The sequence below is a fragment of the Buteo buteo genome, chromosome 11 (genome assembly GCF_964188355.1).
Source record: "Buteo buteo chromosome 11, bButBut1.hap1.1, whole genome shotgun sequence".
NCBI classification, from domain to species: domain Eukaryota; kingdom Metazoa; phylum Chordata; class Aves; order Accipitriformes; family Accipitridae; genus Buteo; species Buteo buteo.
Window position 1 is genome coordinate 15,546,571 of NC_134181.1, and position 22,192 is coordinate 15,568,762.

Here is a 22,192-nt window from a genome sequence, read left to right on the forward strand (position 1 = left end):
ATCCTATCCCTGTTAAGGAAAAACCCTGGTCTTACTTTATCACCTTACTACTTATTAAAATGACACCAACTCCAATCAGTGACAACAGGCTTTAGGAATCTGCCTAAGTTTTTATGGGTACAGAACTTGGTGATCACATAGCACTCAGCAGGTAAGCACTGCTTCTTGGCAAATATGTGCTGGTCAGAATAACTCTGCCCACCTGACTAATGAATTGCCCATTTATACAGAAAAAAAAATAATTAAGATTTGTCTATTTGGATGTAGAAACATTCAAAACTTTTCTTCACCCTCACTTGTATTTCTGAGATGCTATAATAACTGTTCCTAATACTTTTATTTTCTCTTGCTGCAATCATATTTCAGTTTGCTCCTGTTGAGGGAAGACCAAGACTTTGTCTTCTGCTTCTGACTTCACAATACATGTTAAAGGGCCATGCAAGAAGACAGACTTTCAACATCCTCATTTTCTCAGTATATTTCAGCTCTTTTGCAGTTAAGCAAAGAGTGATTTCAGAACCCAGGGAACCGGAGAGAAAGTCACTATACTTATGCTTTAGGGTAAGGCTCAGTACGTCAGAGGTTTAACATGGGCTCTGTAGCCCACATTTTCTTTACAGTCTGATTTGGTTTTACTAATGTGAACACTTAACACCAGAAACTGGTTAAAAGGAATGTATAGCATGTACAGAGACATAGACACACAGTAATCTTCACTTTGTTCCTGCTCTTGAAAGTGGTCCTATTGGTCAGCTTTCATAAATTACATTCCTTTTTTTCCACCTTACTTTTGGGATAGATCCCAAAACAGATTTAAAAGGGTGGAGCTGATTGTTAACTACAGTGTAGTAGCTCTGCACAAGACAGCATCACATTCTGTTAACAGCTTATCACAGCATTCAGATTTAGAACAGGGAGGGCAAAGACAAACAGGTAACAGCACAGATTGTTAAAAATACTAAAATTATTCTGAAACAGTATTGATGGTCAAAAGAATTTCCAACTTAAAAAACAATGTAGGTATCACAGATCTTTTAAAGCATTACAAATATCTTCTATTGAGGACAGTTGTGAATTTACACTTTCTAGTTGAAACCTTCCCTCTCCTAACTACTCTAGCATAGTATCTCTCAACCTGGATGAACAGCCAAATGGATTTTCTTGATTTTCATTCCATGGGCACTAAGATTTTACCCATATACACAAAGCTTATTAGCTGCCCATAATATTAGAAGGCTGCTTAGCATCCCTAAGTTATTCATATAATATACAATTTTATCCATAACACTCTTACTATTATCTGCCTTGCATTTAATCTTTTTTTTTTTTATGTAAGAACGAGCACTTCAGAATATCAGAAGCCTTCCTGTTGATCAATACAAACCAACAGATGCATAACGCCACCTTGTGACAGTACTTCAACAATACACCGAACATCCACTGCTCCCCATATAGTGATCTTCCAACTGCTGTCCATGGACCTTTAGGAGTATAGCCTATTTCCAAAATCCATGATGCAGGAAAGCAGGTTCACATATACACTACTTAGAATTCTTCGTATGTGAAAATATTAAAAAGGTCTGTTTTATTTCCATGGAGAAATATTTCAAAGTTCACAGGTGAAGGAGGTGCTAGTAGAGATATGTTTTCTAAGAATATCTATACTCTAGATACAAACACCAACAATGATATCTGACAGGTGCATGGCTTATGTTATAGTATGTTATGTGTGCATCTGGAAAATATATCTGAAGCTGTAAGAGTCACTTTTAAGACTCTGACATGATTTTTCCCTTTTGAGGAAAGGGGTTTTTAAAAAGTGCTAACACTGTTTAAAGTGATAACAGTTCTTCAGAACTGATACTGCTTTAATAAGCAATTCAAGTGAAGCAGATTTTTTTTTCATAGAAAATATAACTACAAATCTGTAGTAGCAGCAGTTTTTAATTTACCAAAAACTGGCATCTATTAGCAACAGAACATACACAAAAAATACCTTTGTTTATACAAATAAAATTAGGTACTGAATATTCACAAAGTAACATAACAGAGCATTTTTCTTCACATTGGTATTCAAAGTTAGTCAAGATCAGTTGTGAGATAAAACCCCTGTATAATATTCAGTCAAGCACCATGGCAGACAGTGCATTAAGATCTCTCATGAATGGATGATCAGCTAGTATTTGATCAATCTTCTGTCTTTGCTCATAATCAGGAAAAATTTTTATCAGGGCTTCTCTTAGCTGTACTGTTTCTGACGCAGATCTCTGTGGTGGAATTGCCAGACAAGCCTGTATGTTTGTTTCCAGTGGAAGCCATGTTGATGAACGATCACCATGTACTCTGTTTTTAGGCTGTCGACTGCTACTGGTTGGTTTGGGGACTGGTACGAAGAAAGGTGTCTCAGAAGAATATTGTCCACTGCTCTGTAAAGCCTTTTGTGCTGACCAAAAATCTCTACGGAACAAAATAAAAATTTTGATTAAATTAAGGTAAAGGAGATGCTAGCTGTCTCTGTACAAACACAGAAAAGAAAAATGCATGTAACTCCTATACACTGCTGCTCAGCTAGCTACTGATTGGTATCAAATGATAAGCATATTTTCAAAGTGAAACAAAACAGTGGGTGTAACAGTTTTCAATTTGAACCTGGCATGACTAACATTAACTAACATTATCTAGGACTAGTTCCAATATGCTGTGAATACTTTACTTGACAGAATACAGCAAGACTCAAAGCTTATTTTATGGCAGTATCAACATCAGTATTATTGAGCTACATGGACAAAAAGATACATTGAACACATGTACACTAATCCAGAACATGTGAAAATAATGACAGACCAAAGGGGCCTCCACATGCTCCACAAGACTATTCCTCATCTACTTTTGCTCATGACTGTGAGCTGTGCTCACATTTACATCAAGGCCTTGTTTCTCTCATGTGATATCCTTAATGAGGGAATGAAGTTTTTCAGTAATTTCAGGATCTGAATATTCTTCCTTAATTATTGAGATTTATTTCAGCCTTTGAAAAGTTGTTGCTACGCTTAACTGCTAGCACTACAAAATTTAGGGCCAAGACTGCTTCAGATGCCACCAGATAACACAGAAATGTGAACTGGAACTCATGTTACAGTCTAGTTTCTTACCACCAAGGGAAACAGTATCTAAATTACAGAGCTCTATTTTAAAAGCATTTGGGTTACAACAACTCCCATTACTCAACATGGAAAGGCTCTCTAATTGCTCGAGATCCTTCTACTTTCTGATCTTATTCCTGATGCCATTTATGCTTCCTGCATCATTTAACTCAAGTAGAAAAGTCTCAGGGAAGGAACAAAATTAACTCTTCACACTGGCACCTTTTCTCTGTCTTAAAAAATCCCACCACACACCCCCAGAAACCACACCCTAGTTCCAGTTCCAAGTTTACAGAGAGGAAATCAAGCTCTTCTAGAGTCTTCTCAAGTCTCTTTCCATTTCTACAATCATCACAGTCACCTCTCAGAACACAATCTGTTTTCACTTCATTTTTCTCGGACACAGGCACCAAAACCACACTGTTCCAAATGACATCTTGTAAGGGTTTTATATTAGAACTTGAATACTTTCTTAGTGTTTCCTGCTGGAGTTCTAGAACTGCGCTTGCTTTTTTCATGTCAACATTACACGCTTATTTTCAAATAAGCCTGTGACCTACTGGTATATACATGTCTCACTTGGCTCAAGTTTTTCCAATAGCCAAAATTCCTGCTTATTCTTTATATTAATCCTTAAGCATGCTTGCCTTTTGTATTGCGGATTTTTAATTACCTAACTTGTTTCTAAAAGCTCTCTCAATACCCCTCATAACCATTAGCATTCATAATTCTTAAGCTGGTGAAAGAAGAGCAAAGAGCAGCTTATTTTGTTATGCAAAAGAGCAAACGTACTCTCAAGTCTTGGAAGTTAATGCAAAGCAAATTCATATTTTGCATATATGCACATTTAAAAAGTACAATGATCTTAAAGGAATAATCTATGTTAATATTTAAAATTATGAATCAAATACAAATGCATTTAATAACAATGCCTCTCAAAAATAATTTTATTAACAGTACAGTACCATCAAGTATGAAGTGAAATGCCTCTGCCATGACAAAGCATATGTGTAGAGTGTTTCTTTTGTAGCACCTATACTCCCACTATATGTAATCAACCAAGGTGTTTTAAATAACATCACTGTAATTAACAGGATAACAGGCTACCACATACCCAAACCACTGACAGCTTTGTGTGATGTTAACACAGTTTGGACCACCTTTGTATGAAAGCTACCACAATCAAATCTCAGAGGAAGTTATTGTCTTACTTATCTTAGTTCTGAGAGAGATCTTGATTAGATGCAAATGTCACCAGCAGTTTCTGAACAGACTGAAGTAACAGGAAAACCATGTTTTTGTTAAACTACATCCTACAGTGTTCTTGCTTAATTTTACTGTACCTTTATAGATCTAAAGAGGTGTTCAAGTGAACCAGGAGAACAGTTTATTTCAAATGCAAAATTGTAACTCTCAAACAACAGTGAAAACAGTGCTTATACCTAGAACAGCCTTCACTTTGAAGGAAGTCATCTAATCTAGGTCCATTTCTTCCCAAAGGATCATCAGGAACCATAAATATGTCACCAGCAAAAGTGTACTGGAGCAACCTGCAAAAGACTTCTTTCAATATTATTTACTAACAATGTATTACACCCTCACTGCCCTTCGCCTGTGTCGCACAGGACAAGTTGCCTTAGAGCAGACACTTCACACCACATCAGGAGTCACTGAAGTTTAACTAGTAATCTGTTTTAGATACAACCAGCATTCACTGTCAAAATAATTTAATGGGAGCTTATGTGAACCGTTCCCATTACACTGCACTGAACTTTTTTTTTTTGACACCAACTGCTGAATGACTGCAAATTTTAAATTTTTGTAGACCAGAGTGGAATTTTCTAGGTGATTAGAGAGGATTTTCTGGTTGTTCAAACTCCCCTTCCTTGTAAGGATCTTCAACCATGTAGCTAAAATGCATGTGTTACCAGAAAGCTACACAACTAGCAAACATAGCATTAGCTATTTACAGTTAAGACACAAAAAACCTTTTTTTCTGGAATCATTTTGGGACAGGGGGAAATCTGCATTGAAGGAAACCAGTTCAACTAAAATTTGTCTGCAAGGAGAGAATTCGGTATAGTGGAATTTCCCCAGAAGTAAAACCAATAGCAGATGTTAACACAAGCTCTTAAAAAACCACAGACTCAGAATGACATGCTAAGTATTCTTGCTAAAGTTTCGTAGGAGAACAGAACCTGACTTGGGTAGAATTCACTCAAGAAATAGCATAAATACCTACACGATTAGCCAACATCAATTCCATGTTCTCCCAGCTATATTGTGAGAACCCAGGACAGTTTTCAATTATTTATTTCATCAGACCTATACAGATCCCAGTCACTGCACTAGATGTACCCTCAGATGGTGTCAGGGAGACTCTGAGGGATTAGTGGGAAATTTGGGCAACAGAAGACCATACCTTAACAGTGAAATGACCTGATTTAACTGGGGGGAGAACAAAACAAAACAAAAAAACCAAATTAACTAAAAAAGAGAAACCAGTTGCATGGGCAAAACTGTAATTCACAGAGAATCCACAAGATGAAGCAGGGATATTTGACAGCTAAGTGAACTCATCTAAACTCAAAGGACACTCAACAATTGCAGGGAAATGGCTACAGGGATATGTTACAAGTGCTCATTATTTTGTTTAGCTATGCTGATTTGTTGTACTACTGTAAACAGTGATTGCTTCTGCAATCTTAGAAGTGACACTGTATGTCTGCATCAGCTATCATGTCTCCTTGAAGAAATGAAATGTAAAACAAGAAAGCCTGTGAGAATGGACTGCAAAGTGTATATGCTAACAGGATTTAACACCGAGCTTCAGAACTGGCATCGCTTGGCTGCTACACCAAGTTCCTATTTATGCGAGCAATTAACAGACCTACATTAGAGAATACATGAATAATAGGGACATTAGACTACTCAACACATGATTATAAGGCCATGAATCAAAGTGGTGAAACACAGACAGTACTTTGTTGGGCTCTACCAGAATTGCATAACAGATTAAAAATAAAAAATCCCACATGAAGGTAGAGTGCCTACACTACAAGGACAGACATCCTTTTAAGCTTTCATAGAAATTGAGTAATTACCTTTTTTGAATAATTTCTCTCCAGGCAAGTGATTCTGTCACAAATTCTCTGAAGTTATCATTAGTCACAATAACACCTCCAGTTTTATCAGCAAGGTGTAATAAAAACCTGTAAGATTAATTTCAAAGACTGTTAAGATAGCCTGCTTTGATGAAAATTGTCCAAAGATCTAAAAAAAATTAAGCATTTCACTATCCAAGAGTAATCTATTTGCATGAAAACAAGCACTTTGATTACCAGGAAATAACTCTGTTTTGACCCACCATATAACTTATAGAATGTTTTAGGTAGCATGCATTTATATAGTGCAGCAGAGTCTTCATGGGAGGCTTTTTTCCCCATTTAAAAAACCCCACAAGACACCCCCCCCCCCCAAATCCATGGGATTATCAGATTCTAAATATTTGTAGGGGTAAATGGTTTGCTTTACCAAAGAATACAGCATTTATTACACATTCCAACACAAACTTATTTCCATATACTGTTTTTGCTTAGCATTAATGCCTGTGTTCTGCAAGATAGTGTTATGTATGTTACTTGTTTGCTCTGTCAATACTTGTTAACAAAGAGTGCTGCTACCATTTTGTTAAATAAATTGTGACAAGAGGTAACTACTGATTTATTAAGAAAATCCCACTTTTTCTTTTACCTGTCTGAAAACAAGCTTTTTGCCATTTGAAACTATTTTAGCAGAGATAATGGATGGTGTCTGTTTAAAGTATACGCTTTGACAAAAGTGCAAATATGTTAGCACAACACTCATTTCCACAGTAATCTTGTTACAAATATTCTGATAAGTTAAAATTTTATATATAAGCTGGGTTTGATCAAAAGGTAAAGACTGTAGAATATAGGGGTTTGAAGCTTGCAATGTAGTCATCGAAACTTAGGAACATACAAAATGTGCTGTATACAGTCATAAGAAAATAAGTATTGTCTAAAATTAGTTAACCATAGAAACTTCGACCGATTTGTTAGTTTGTAGTGTTTTGTCCTAAGAAACTAAGAGAGATCATTATGGACCTTAGTTCTGTTGCTTAGAAACCCCACTTTGATCAAGATTCCAGTTAGTGGAATTAAGTAAGATTAACCAATGAATGTTTTAGTATAAAAATATTGATAAGGTGGTGTGACTGAGGGCCAATCACTAGAAACGTTAAATTCAAGAATTAACATTGAATGTACTTTTATGTAAATCTAATACATGATGGCGAAAATCATACTGCGCAGAATCACATAAGAGAGGTCAACTATTGGACAAAGTGAGGAAGACTATGGAATACCACCAGAGGGCTTCTGAAGACCACCAGAGACATCACCACGCCTGCGTAAAAGGGACATTTACATATGCTAATGATTTATCGGACAGTTGATGATTATGTATGACATTTCCCAGAAATTTAGTGAATATGTATAACAGGTGTATATTTAACCTGCATGATTAAACCAGACAGGTGCACACACTAGGTGGAGTGATCCCCTGTGTGCCCAGCGCTGCAATAAAAAAGTGCCTGCTTCTTAACTTCTCATTGCTGTTAAGGAGTTTTATTCTGGATTTCGGCAACAATCTCAACTGCAAATACTGTACCTACATAGCATTTTATATGAAATGCTGGGTGTATATAAAACATTAGTGTGGAAACAACTCCAACTTGGCTGCCTTGTACATTTGTTTTGCTACAACATTATTAGTTAAGAGATCAGAGTTGCTGTATTTTAACAAGGAAGATAAATTAAGTGCACTCTACTTCATGTATCTTTTGCATATCAAGGTTTGCAATCAGGTACACGACTGTGCAATCTAACAAAAATAGGCATGCCCATGATGCAAAAACTTGACAGTTTTGTAGTCAGAAAAATAAAGTAAGAATGATTATTAGTAGGAAGGAAGAAACCGAAATCCAGTGAACTGTAGCTAGCTGCAAAACACAATTTCAAAGCTGCAAACTGCTCATCCATGCCGATTTAGGAAAGCTGGTTGTGGAAAAACACTTAAGCAGCATGCACTTTTAACTATGTCTCAAGACTGGGAAAATCTGGCAGTAGCAATGTTAAGCACTAGGAAACCCCACGAACACCCAACGAAAAACCCTAAAGCTTACTGTTGTCTTGTTTACTGAAAGATGATCCCTACATTTTGAAGCTGAACTTTGGTGCTCAAATCAACTTGGAAATTTACTAGACTACACATTGTTACAAATCACATGGTGGCATACCGACAAGGGCATCAAGAAAAAAACCAGAGCAAAGTAGTACCTGATCAGTAGCTGATTTATGCTAGTGGTCCCCCAAATATAAAAGACAATTCAGGGATAGACTAAATGACAGATGATCAGGAAAGCATAAAAACATTGCTAGAAGACTAATCTCTTCCTCAATGCATTTGAAATGGATTTTTTTTTTTTTGCCATTTTCCAAGAATTTCTGAAAACAGTACCTACAATATTATTAGAGAATTACATATAGAAATGCTTCTTAGGAGACTAACATAACATAACAGATGTAAAGCTCAGTCTTAAGTTGAATGCACAGCTTGCTGTCTAGACAGGTTGAAGAACTAGCTAATACAACTGTTCATGAAGTTTTAAGCTTGTACAACCATCAGCCAGATGTTTAGAAAGACTTGAAAAACTATGTATATTCCGTACCTGTCATCATGAGCAGCAATTCTTGCTCCTAAAACCATCCTTGCAGGGGTTAAAGACAATATTCCAACATCCTGCAGCTGTGTTAAGAAATCCTGCTCTGTTAAAACACGAAACAACTGTTCTTAAAAACAAAAGCTTTCTTCTAGGCTATTTATAGATTTGACAATTAGTCTGAGATATAATTAGCAGAGAAGATGGACTGTTTTTGTACCTATTAATCTATAGAAATGACATATTGATAGCTGAAGAATTGCCAGTATAATAAAAATGGGGAGGAAGAGGTTGAAACTAGAAATTAAAAAGCAAACAAAACCCCAAACAAACAAAGAAGCCTCCATTTATGGCACATCAGTTAGCCTAAACAGCATTTTGGAGTGTCTCACACTGTGTATGGAAACCCAATTACTCATGCTCAGCAACCAGACTGCTCGTGCTTAATATTTTATCAAGTATTCTTTCTCCATTCATTCTTCACAGAAGCATCCAAAGAAACAGTTACAATGCAGTTTGATAAAGAAAACATTAAGAAACTATTTCCCTCACCTGTAATGTAAGGATCACGTCTTGTTCTCCACTGTGGAACAAACACAGTAATATTTCTGTGGCCACGTTTCCAAAAGTAGTCAACAGCTATTGCGATTCCTCGACAGGAGAAGAACTTCCTTAGACCATGACTGGGGGTGAGAAAAAGAGAAGGGAGATTAAATTCACTAGAGTTTTAGGACTAAGAATACAAAGAAAACAGAACAAAACCTTGCAAAGTGAAGCTGGAAGTTACACATAAAGCCACACCAAAGTAAAAGGCAGATTGATGTTATAGATGAGGAATCTTATAAATGGAAAGAGATCTTCAGCAAAAGAAGAGAATAGAAATATCACTTTGCATACTTATTCCTCAGTCTCCTTTCAATTTTATGGGCACAACAATATTTGAGTAATCAGAAGTGGTTTAGCTTTAAAAAGAGGCCAATAGTCATGGCTTCCAAAATCAATTGATTATAGATTAAAATGATCATAATCCAATATTGTGGTAGTTCCAAATACAGTCCCACTACAAAATAGAACACCTTTGGTTCAACTGGTTCCCAACGATTACATCTGAGAAGTTCTCTGACAATTAAGATATTAGGACCTCCTGTCCCTTCATTTCAACAATCTGAGCTACCGTATTCAACCAAAATAATGAAATTTCTTTGAAGAAAGGTTTTTAAAACACTGTATTTTAGTGGTAATCCCTCCCCCACCCCCCTTAAAAATATAAAATGTTTATTACCTGTTTTTGCAACACAGTTAAGTGACTTTCCAGAAAAATCAGCAACTGCCTAATATAAGTGATACAGAGATTGGAGTTGATGACCTTGTGAGGTCCCCCCCAGTCTGAATTATCCCAAAGATCCTATATGCCCATTTAACACATGGCAGGACGTCCTCCTTTAGCAATTAACTGTCTACCCAGATTCTGGGAACTAAGCTTCAGGAGAATATTGGAAGAATCTTAAAATAAACACAGAAGACCTCAAAAATACCTCTAGAATAAATTCCTACAAAACACCTATTAGCACTTTACATAAGGCTAAATCCAGTTTTCATTCAGAAACTTTTCCCTTCACATTTTCATAGATTAGAGGCTACGCTTAGACAAAACAAAGATAGACTTAGTTAGAAAAGACACACTGAATCAGAACCGATGGCATGAACAGGCAAAGCATTTCTTACAAAGTAGTGCATATTCTATGTTTTAAGTTAGATGTTAAGTCACTACAAAGTGCTTCTCATAACAGTTAAGTGACCAAGTGGTACTCATATTTTAAACCAGTCTCCTAGTTAATGTGCAACTGTATATTATAAGCCTAATAGTAAGCCTTATTAGTTTTGCATGGAATTGTATCTTTAAACCCCTAGTTTAACCTACCAGGAAATCTTCTGAAGAGAGAGTTCTTTAAAACATCTCCATGGAATTATTTTACAGTGAAACTCAGCCTTTACTAGCATTCATGTATCCCTTTCCAATTTTGTAAACTCATTTTAAAATAAATGTATCAAAATATAAATTATTAGGGTTCTCTGAACTTGGAGAGGAATGTTTTATGTAGAAGGGCAGGAAAATGAGTAAGCTAGATCTGAACTATAAAAGGCAAAAAATCTGACTTATTAACAGAGTTTCTGGAGAAAAAAAATAATCCTATGCCACACTTGCCCCAATAAAATTAAGTGTTCTTGACGTCAAGAGCAGTCAAATGAAGGAATGCAATTGTCACAGAAGAGTTACCCCTCATAAACCTTCTAGGTCATAAACTTAAGTCATCATTCCTCCACTTTAAGTTAGGTATCCTATTCAATAAACTAGAAAACTCTGTTAAATACTTTCACTGTATTAATGGCTCTCAATTGGACTTCAAGAGATGCAGAGGTCTCAATGTTCATGTTGAAAATTGTGCCTTCTCTACTTGTCCATTCTCCCGTTTTAGACCTTTAAACCTGCTGAACTACACAGCATACTCTCTGGTTTTTACATCTTCTGAAGACTAGAACAGCAGCTCTTGATTTGTCCAGTATGATCACAGACTTCTGCATTGTAGCAACTTAAAAAAACAACAAACCAGCACGCAAATAGAAGGAATATATTTAACTTCATCAAATAACATGTAGAATTAAGGTGATCTATAATATGAATGAATATGTCACTGCTAGATAAACAGAAATATGAAATGCTTTATTTGAGCTAGGTAAACATCTGAAGGACAGCAAATTATCACAGCAAGGTGGTCTTCTCAAGACATCCATCTCACAGACTGTATCTGTTCCCCAACTGCCATTGTAAATATTGGTTTTGGCTGTCCCAGTTCTTTAAAACACTACGAAGACCCTACAAAGGTATTTCTTAGGTTAAATGAGAGATTATCATAAGCAGCACAAAGCAGCAAACAGCAGTTTGCTTTCTGGCACATGTAACATTTTCCCTCTGTTTTTTTAACTAAATTAAGGAAAGTACACATCATTTTTACAAACAATTCTAGCAAGATATAATTCCATCCAATTGTTCTTTCATTCTGAGTTTCTTCCACATTTTAATAAAATTTAATTTAAAATTACCTGACAACTATCTGGATATTTCAGTCTGCCCTGAGAGGCCTGTTTGCAGCACACAGGAGGAGGCAATTTTTAAAAATACTTGTTAGCAGCTAAACTCTGGGCTTTCTCTCATTCAACAAGCACACTGAAAGTACCGCTAGCATTAATATATCAATGTGCCATTTTTACTAGGCTGCACGTGTCAAGAGGAAAAATTCTTCAGCTTCTTGCAGTCTTCCAGACTTAAGACACAAGGCAAGTAGTGATTCAGAAGCCCATTCAGCCTTAGCCAAAGTATGTGGACAATGCATTAATATCCACACCCCTCCCCTCACCTCCAAAACACATGGCATTTAGAGGTCAAAAAAATCCCCAAACCAATATAGGCATGGAAGCAGTTGTCTATAACCTCAAGGTACTAAGAAGCAAAACTCAAAACAATTCAAAGCAAAATTGAAAACAATTCTTCACTTTCTAAGATCTAAGAAAACAATGAGGCTTTAGTCAGAAGGAAGCTGCATAATACCTACATTAACATCCCCCCCCAATTATTTAGTAGGACATTTAAATACCTCCCTGGTCACCTCATGGGGGTCCATGAAGGAAATATTAGAACTTCAGTAATGCACCTGTATAGTTGATAAATATACATATATTGGGGGTGCATGCTCTAAGATTTTTCTACTGGTAGGGGTATTCAATCAAAAAATGTTAGGAGGCCACTGCCTACAGTAGTCTCGCAGCCGTCAGAGATAAGCAGATGTTTATTCACCATCTTTCAATTCATTGGTTTCAGATGTATTTGGTTGTTCTTAAAAAAACAAAAGACACAAAACCCCATGGATGAAATATGCAGACAAAAAAATCTCTTCATATAAAAAAAAAAATAGACAAAGAGGATGTGGTGCATTTGTTATTTTCTACATGACCACAACAATTTGCATTTCTCTTCCACTAATACACATTTGGGAAATCACTTTTAGAAGTTCAAAGTAGCTTATGACTCAGTTGTGACTTGCACTTTTACATCACTATTTTCTAAATAACAGAGTCTGAACTATAAGGAAATGTTTGCTTTAGAAAACTATTTACTGTAACTAAACACTGTACTTGAGTTAAAGCAGTGTCAATAGTTTTTGGATCATGTCAGGCGTCTCCTTTAAAGTTAGTAAGACTATAAAATGACAGAAAATGTTAATCTATTAATTCAATTAATTCTCCAGTGATTGACCTGAGAAGTTTTACTGTTGCCAGTCATGTGGGAATAGCTCTGGGCTCTTTAACCTGGGGAAATCAATTTAAAAGGATGATGATGACCTTCTTCAGCTAATGATCACTTGGTAGGAAAGGTTACACATTAAGAAATCTTCCAACATTCCTTCTCATAAACAGAAGAAGTTACTTAGATCTACATTTGATGCCTGATCTGTGCTATAGAGACTTTCTGGACTAACTGCAAACAATTCTGTATTACTAGGTCCTTGGTCCTTAAACTGCATTTGAAGCTAATCATCTTTAAAAATGTATGTTTTGTCCTGAATGGGGAAAAATAATGATCTAGCAGTAACACATACAGATACATAAGAGGCCTGCCAAAAAAAACCAGGCAAAGTGAGATATATTTTTATGTGAATTAAGTTTAAAACATCAGCAGAAATATTTCTGAATGAACTACACATCTAGGAATTTCAAGGTATCATCTAGTAGTTTATGTAAGTTCACAGAATCATGGAATGGTTTGGGTTGGAAGGGACCTTAAAGATCATCCAGTTCCAACCTCCCCGCCATAGGCAAGGACATCTTCCACTAGACCAGGTTGCTCAAAGCCCCATCCAACCTGGCCTTGAACACTTCCAGGGATGGGGCATCCACAACCCCTGTGGGCAGCCTGTTCCAGTGCCTCACCACCCTCACAGTGAAGAGCTTCTTCCTTACATCTCAACTAAATCTACCCTCTCTCAGTTTAAAGTCATTACCCCTTGTCCTATCGCTACATGCCCTTGTAAAAAGTCCCTCTCTGGCTTTCCTGTAGGTCCCCTTTAGGTACTGGAAGGCTGCTGTAAGGTCTCCCCAGAGCCTTCTCTCCTCCAGGCTGAACAACCTCAACTCTCTTAGCCTGTCTTCATAGGAGAGGTACTCCAGCCCTCTGAGCATCTTCATGGCTCTCCTCTGGACTCGCTCCAACAGACCCATGTCCTTCTTATGTTAGGGACCCCCTGGAGTTGAACGCTGAAGTTATCAGCAAATAGCAAGGTATCAAAATAGAAATCATCAGGCTAGGACTGTACATAAAGGGAAGAAGTTAAGATTGATTCCCCAATTTGCTAAAATAATATTAACAGTGACACAAGCACTTCACAAAAATAACAACAGAATTTATTATTTCTGTTCTCAAGCAAAATTCATACGTATTACAGAGAAACGGGAGAGAGAAGTATTTACTATCCCTAATAATTGAGGAAGTTTTGCTATTCCATGAATTTTGTTAAGATGTTTAGGAGCTAAAATAGGTCTTTCATAACCACAAAAGAGTAATATCTAAGGGCATCTCTGTGAAACTAGAAGCATACATCCACTTTTTCTCCCCATCAACACAACTGTGTGTACATGCACATGCAGAACTGTGTTTACATAGTTACTTCTGGGAAAGTGTACCAACTGTCAACTATCTGAAACATTAAATTCATTTTAGGACAGACTTTGACATTATTTTCTTATGGTACATAACATAATAATTTTTTTTCCTGGAAGTTGATTTTCTTCCCCTAAACATTTAAGCCCATTCTTTGGGAAGCCTCTTTCATCCAATAGCTGGAAGTAGATGACACGATACATGTATCTTAACCAGTCAGATGTGTTTTTCTCAGCCTAAGAGCATCCTACAGAATTCATGGGATCACTGGTAGTAGTCTGGCCTATTCTTAGAAAACATCCTATGCAAGAATTAGTGACAACTAAATACAAGATAATATAGCTGATATGAGGCTCTTCAGGACTTCCAGTCTCCAAGGTTAAAATCCGTATTTTAAAATAGTTTAACTGTTTAAAAAACACTTAAATAGGCTAATCTTTTCCCACTTTGTCTGGGGATACAGAGAATCTCTCTCAGAATTACTATTGTTTTGGTTAAAGTACTCCATTTTGGTTCTGGCAGCATGGTTTCAGAATGGAAACTGATTTCTGTACTTGGAAGGGTTTATGCATGTTCAGCAGAGGAACTCTGAATGCACCAAAAAAAATCTTTAACAGCAAGTTCTCATAGTAAGTTTACTCTTACTTATTGTTACATTGTCGAGTGGAACAGAATACTCAGTCAGTTTGTTCTTAAAAACTACCACTTCCTCACTTTCATATTCCACAACTACAAAAAAGCCCCACAGCAAACAATGACAAAACCTTGACATGCTTACTTTTCAAAATTACTTCGTATAAAAAGAACAAATCCAAGTCTCCTCCTGACTAGAGAACAGCAATCAATTCAAGGAGCTTTGATGAGACAAATGTTAAAATGAACCAAGTGAAACATAAAATTTTAAAGAGATATAGGTTTTAACTGATTTTTGCTATTCCAGTTAGTTATAACAAACTTTAAAAAGAAAATTGTAATTGACAATGCCCTCCAAAGTTGTCTACAATAGAAACATGGGCGGGGGGGGGGGGGGGGGGGGGGAGGAATTTTAAGTTATTTACAATAATGGAAAATCCCTGCATCATAGTCAATAAAAGGGATTTCTTGATCTTTTCAGTATTAACTGTGCCCATTTCATAGGGTTTGTTTGCATGGTGCCTTGTCAGCCAATCTATTAAAAATATCCAACAGCCCTATAACTGTCTACTATCGTTTGCATACATTCTTTCAGGTATCAGGAGGAATAGGAGACAAGGTGTGCACACACATACACATGGCTCTCTATTCTGCAAGTTTTATGGAGGGGGATGGAATATTTTTGTTGTGTGCCTACATTTACAAAAATTAATGGGACCCAAGCACTAATGTGTAATGTTGTTAAAGGACAAATACATTACTACTCTATAAGAACCTCCACTTCAAAATTACAAGACACTAAGAGCAAAAGTAAAAAACCAAAACACTTTACTCTTAAGATGATGGTAACTCAACTTCTTTATTAGGTGCGTGCAAAGCAAATTAAGTTTCATGCATGAAATTGCTTCCAACAGAGCAGGGCTCACTGAAATTACTTCTGACTGAAGTGTTACATTGAGCTTGAGCACTGATAATTCAAAGCAGGTTGCTCTGAAATGGCACAAATGAGGCTTCAAATTTGACCATTGCCTTGTAAGAAATGCTGTAGAATTAATTCACTTTTCATTTTGAAACATCGTTATCAAAAAGGATCTCATCTACCTCTAACATATATCTAGTTTTAGCTTTCATTGCCTATTGTATTCAAGTTTTTTTCAGATTGTTTTAGTATTTGGGCTTCATAAATCTGAGCTACCCATTTTTACAAATTCACAAATTTCTACCAGAGCAGGAAAGCTAAGTCTTAAAAGGCTTTACAGAAAGTTTCTTCCAGAGTATTGTATTTATCAACCAATTCTTAAGTCAAAATCAAGGATTTTCCTTATTCTGTTTTAACCAGTTATTGCATTTGTTCAACTTCAGACTACGTAATTTTTTTAAACCAGAAGTAAATTCTATAAGAATTGTTTCATGATGGAATACCCCACAACCACACCGTTCTAGCTGGATTTTTGTACTGAATTAAGTGTCATGTAGTGCATCTGCTAAAAACTTCTGAATTTCCTTCCGTGCACAGTATCTTAACAAAGAATAGTAACTCCAAACAAGCCAGTCATAAAAATGAATGCTGTCACTAAACAGAGAATAAAAACTATCAAAATTGCTATCCATTGGAAATTGAAATGGCTACTGTCAATCTCATGTAATTTTTCATTATCAAGCCTTACCATAACTTACCAATGTAGCCATTACCACTAGCTGAAAAACCTTGCTGTGTACATGGACTGTTGGTCACCAAAAAGCTAGCTACCAAAAACTTTATATATGCCACAGTAACCTCTTAGTCCCCATTTCATTTGAAAGTTCATTGAACTTTTAATAAAGAGATAGCTGAAAAGAACAATACTTACGAAATTGCAACATTGCTTCCATCAATAATGATATGTTTTAAATATGGTTTCCCAGGTTCATTTTTCAATTCCAATCTGTATGGCTTTTTCAGAGATTCCAAAAATCTTTGAACTCCAGTAACTGAAGGATCAGGATGACATCTGTGTGGTGCCACTGTCTCTCTAACAGGATTTGAAGGATGTATTTGTGAAGACAATACCTGGTCTCGGATAGGATTTTCAGAATTTGAGGTTTGGGAAAGGCGTTGGTTGAGAGATCTTACTTGAGAAGAGCTGCAGTGTCCTAACTGGTCCTCAAAACCAGGATGACTATTCTGTACAGTTGAGGGCCCTGCAGATTTTTGCTGAACTGCAGTTTTAGTCTTAGGTGAAATACGCTGCATATCTGAGCTCCCTCTGGCTACAAAATCAACATCTTTTAGAGCTCCAGCTTGTACAGTGCTGAAAGTTAGACCACCATCAGTTTCTATATCACTTGACCTTGAACTGAGATTCCTACCAGGGCAATAAATGTCTCTTTGTTGATAGCACATAGCTGAATTTTTACTGGAAGGAGAAGCAGGTCTGCATACCAACATATGCATTTTATCTTCTTCATCAACTTGCACGTTTGGTGCATCTCTTATTTTGTGATACTTATTTTTTGTCTCCTTTGAAGTATGACTGGATTTAAGTGGACTTTTACTGCTAGAAATGCCTTTGTTTTCTAGCTTTTGTGAATTATTTGCATTATTTCCCAAAGGAGGATTGATAGTTCTAGGCTTTTGAGATGACTGTTCCTGTTCTTTTTGAAATTTTAAATTTTCCTTTTCGATTTCTTCTAGCAACGTTAATGGTTCCACAGATTGTCCTAGGATACCAATAACTTTTTCTACAATATTTTGGGAATATCCCATTGTTCTGAAAAAGTTAACAAGGATCTTATATTCCATTTCCTCATTGATATCTTCACCTTCTTTAAGGCAATAACTGGGTTCATCTGATTCACTGCAGCTATCCGAAAGCAGATCAATAACTACATTGCTGTCTGAAGGATTAGAAGGAGATTCCACTTCCTGATCATTTTCCAAAGAGAATTGCTTTTTAGGGAGCCTTTCCTCATCATCAGAAGATCTTCTTTTACATGATTGCCTTTCTTTAGACACCACTGCCTCTAACAGAGGCACAACATTTATAGGAATAAAACTTGTTTCAGGAGCATCAGAAAACACAGTGTCCATTTGCTTTGTAAGCTCAGTTACAGGTGTCCCAGCATTGTTTCTTGCTTCCTCACCACCTGCTCTTCCATCTCCGTTTGTAGCAATTACTTTGGAGGCTTTATTCTGTAAAAGCTCTGTTGAGCTGTCAGAACCTGTAAGATCTATGATATTGCTCTCCACTTCACAACATTCCATTTGTGTGAGAGCTAGGAGTTCTCTTTTTAGCGAGCTAGGCAAAATCAGTAAATCCATTGTATATTTATCTGCATGTGCTTCCACAAACTGTCTGAATTGCTTTTTAATCTCCGATTCATTGTCACTTAATAAGCTTTCATTATTCTCAAAAAGCTTCACAAGCTGCTGAACATGACTCTGAGCCATGACAACAGCTTCTGCACCCCCCTTAATACTGAGCAATCCTATTTCCAGCACTGTTATATCCGCACAGGTGTCCTGAATAAGGCTGTTGAGAAACAGGCTCTGTGCACCAACAAAGATGCAGTGCATGTCCTTTGGGTAGCACTCCTTTTCTTCTAGTTCAGGTTCACAGAGTCCCTTAATATACTCCTAGAAGGAGAAAAAGACAGCAGAGTGAATATTTGTGAATGTGTAAAGTTAGTTTTGGTTAGGTCAGTAATGGACAAGTACTTTAGAAAATAAAGCCAACTTAGCATAACAAATGTGAGAAAGTAAATACTGCCAGTAAACTGGTTAATAGAGGTAAAATACAGATAATCTGAAATTATTTTTAAATAGATCTCATAGAAGGCTAACTTTCTTTTATATCCTATTGTTTATAAATAAATTTACTTAAATACTCTGTTACTATCAGTTTCAAGTTGTAGCTCAAACAGTTTGAAAGACAAGTCAAAAGCGATTTATTTTCCCATCCCCATTCTTTGGTCAAAGAGAACATGCTTCATGAACAAATGCCTTGCACTAGAGAATTCTACCTAGTCCATAAAACTGAACTTCTAAAAACAATTTCTAAAGATGATTTGCAAAGGCTCATCACAGCAGTAGCTATCCTATATATTTAAGTTGTTATAATGTGTTACTTATTCTATACTTACTACCCAAAATCAAGGACATCAATCTTGTGGCATGGCACAACAGAACTAGTATCCATTAAGATACCCTTTAGAAAAAAAATAATGCTAAACCCAAACAAATGACAAAACCACTATCTGGACTCTGATAAGATTCCCTTACTAACCAAATAAAACATTCATATTTTAAAACTACAACTGCCAGAGCACCTACTTACAATGGGTATATAACACCAAAGAAAATCACACCCAAAAAGCTCAATACCAAGCAGCTTTCCACATGGGGCTTTGAAACTCATTATTTTGAAAAAGCAGATGATACTGACAAATGACTGAGAAAACTCCAGGCTCCAGATAGTTCTGTGTTCCAGAAAAAGAAAAAAAAAAATCCCATTGCTATTTCTGCCACCTAGAAGTTACTATAGGTAAATTCACTACACTGCCTTGTTTTAAATGTGCCAGAGTTCAGAACTCTGTCAATACAGTATACTATTTCTTCTTTCAGGTGGCATTATTTTTCCCCAAATTGTCTCTTTCCATGCTTAAAATTCTATAATGTAGAGAAACCAGTTTCTAAACTGCAGTCGTTGTATTTGCACGCTCCCAACTATACCAAATTTTATTATCTCTCTTTACTCTCAGAAGCTAAACTTCTCTTTTAAATGGAACTGAAACCCAATAGAAGGTAATGAATAACATAACACCACTTCCTATCACCTCTTGAGTTACATCACCAAAAGCATCGCAGCAGGCTGCTTCAAGACCATATTAGCACAAACTGCTTCTGCAACAAAATCCACAGGATTACTTTTCATGCCTTAGTCATCATATGACTGCTTTTGCAGAGCAACAGGACAGTAACATAATCAGAAAGAAGGATATTAAAAATCTGGGAACTTTTTTTTCCCCCACATTTACTAAGCAGCACGTAAGAATGAATACATTGTGCGTGACTGATGAATTAAAAACACAAATTGCTGTCACCAAACCTTTTAAAGGGAGACAATAGAGACATGCAATTGTTTGTACTTTCTAGTCAATAATCCCTCCAGATAGGGTCTGAAAATTGCTGTACATGTAAGGGACAAGTCTCCCATACCCTTTAAAGTATGTGGAGTAGGAAACATTTTGTATGTTATTAGGAAAAGCAGCAATGAGAAAATGGAAATCTTGTGCTGCTTGTTTCAGGCTTTAATTTTCTGGAAAAAAGCAAGCTGTACTGCAGCTGCCTGGAGAAGATGAATAGCTGTTTATGTTACCTGTAACAGCTTCTGGAGTCTCTGAGCCCACATATGCAAGCAAATTGGCTTAAAATCAATTTCAGAGTCAAATAATTAAAAAACCTCAACAGTCATAGTATTTTCCTTCTAAGTCTGATACATTAAACAGTTAAGGAATCAAGTTTTTCAAAGTGGACTGCCAAGTCTGTGAATTAAGTCACAACATATATGCTAAGTAACCCCGCTAACATATACATGTATTTAAACAAATAAACAAGCAGACACAATTGCCCACTTACTGAGATTTTCGTTTTGAAAGCTACCTTCAGCCTAGCTAGTGCTTACACTACCATTCTCATCACATGATTCAAACACCTATAGTTGCCAGGTCCACTATAAGCAATATGAATTTCATCATTCCTGCCGAGCCCCCCTCAGTTAGTTGTAAAAGAGTTTTTAACAAAGTAATTCTGTGAAGATACTTCACAGCAACTAGTGTCACAGTCAGAGACACAAACAGCTTAGAGGGCCTTCTCTTTTAACGTGTGAAGTGTTTGGTTAAAAAGAAAGCTATCTGCTCCAGCAAACAGACTGGCGAAGCAGTCTGGATCTACCAACTTTTACACCAAGGAAATATTAGCTCTATTAAGCTGTTAGTGAGAGCTTTGCTAATAAGCTAGTAAATGCCACAGAATAAATCAAATCTGTAAAGCAACTGTGAAACATGGCAACACCCAACCAACCCCGAAGAATTTCCTGACTTCAGGAAGGAAAAGGAGAGCGATACATCTTAATCGCGCTTTAAACCAGAACTTGGCCCATCCTCACAGGTATTACAACCCCTCAGCAGACAGCAGTAGTATTTCACAACGTGGGGACCGTAACGCCCTCTGCAATCCCGACGACCTTTGCACTTCTCAGCTGAATCGTTTCTCATTATTATCTACGCTTATGTCAACACCACCGGAGACACCCTGGCACCTGGAACACACCTATTTGCCAAGGCAGGACCGTTTCTGTTTCCTGGTGAAGCACTCTTCCCCCACCCTTTCTTGCTCCTACCCGCACGTAGCGGCCCCGCGCCGTGCCCCAGGCGAGGGGGGCCTTGCCGTAAGCAAACACAGCCCCAGGCTCCGTCCGGGTGAACCCCGCCCCAGCGCTTCCCTCCCTGCCCCCGGCCCCCGTACCTTGGCGCTGCGCACGGCCTTCCCACCGCCCGCCAGCTGCACCCAGATCCTGGCGGCGGCGGGCGGCGGGCCCGGCGGCGGGATCGCGGGCCGCCAGTCCCCCTGCGCCCCCAGCACGGCCAGCCGCACCTCGAACAAGCCCTCGATGCGGCCCCGGCTCCCCTCCAGGAGGCGGCTCTTCTCCGCAGGGACGGTGAACTCGTCCACCCCCGGCCCCGGCTCGGAGCCGCGGGCTGCCCAGCGAGCCGCCATCAGCGCCGGCCGCGCCGCCCCGCGCTCCGGCCTCCCATCCCTCCGGGCCCCAGGACAACAACACGGGGAATCCCCAGGCTCCCTTCGCACGGCGCGCGGACGTCATCTGCCGGCGCCCCGCGCCAGGAGGCGGGGAGCGCCCCTGCGCAGCCACGGCGCCATCTTTAGCAAGGGCGGCCGAAGCGCTGCTCCGTAGGTTGGGC

At 37.7% G+C, this 22,192-nt stretch overlaps 1 protein-coding gene across 2 annotated transcripts; it reads right to left on the bottom strand.

Annotated features, from left to right (window-relative positions):
• Nucleotides 1-1,926: 1,926 nt before the first annotated feature.
• On the bottom strand, nt 1,927-22,150 carry N4BP1 (NEDD4 binding protein 1). Of its 2 annotated transcripts, XM_075040188.1 has the most exons (7): nt 21,738-22,150; nt 17,083-18,848; nt 9,439-9,569; nt 8,896-8,992; nt 6,248-6,355; nt 4,586-4,693; nt 1,927-2,457 (listed from the first exon to the last, which is right to left on the bottom strand). In XM_075040188.1, the coding sequence occupies exons 1-7, from the start codon at nt 21,987-21,989 to the stop codon at nt 2,121-2,123; spliced, it is 2,799 nt and encodes a 932-aa protein (XP_074896289.1). In that variant the 5' UTR covers nt 21,990-22,150; the 3' UTR covers nt 1,927-2,120. The 2 variants fall into 2 exon arrangements, with proteins under 2 accessions (XP_074896289.1, XP_074896290.1); XM_075040189.1 differs by lacking the exon at nt 4,586-4,693.
• Between the last annotated feature and the right edge of the window lie 42 nt (nt 22,151-22,192).

Excerpts from the sequence above, each read along its gene's own strand:
- N4BP1 (XM_075040188.1), bottom strand. The coding sequence starts at position 21,989 with ATGGCGGCTCGCTGGGCAGCCCGCGGCTCCGAGCCGGGGCCGGGGGTG. Across the intron at positions 9,570-17,082 it reads GGAAGCAATGTTGCAATTTC|TCATGGTCTAAGGAAGTTCT; the intron begins GTAAGTATTGTT and ends TCTCACCCCCAG. Across the intron at positions 2,458-4,585 it reads CAAAGTGAAGGCTGTTCTAG|AGATTTTTGGTCAGCACAAA; the intron begins GTATAAGCACTG and ends TTTGTTCCGTAG.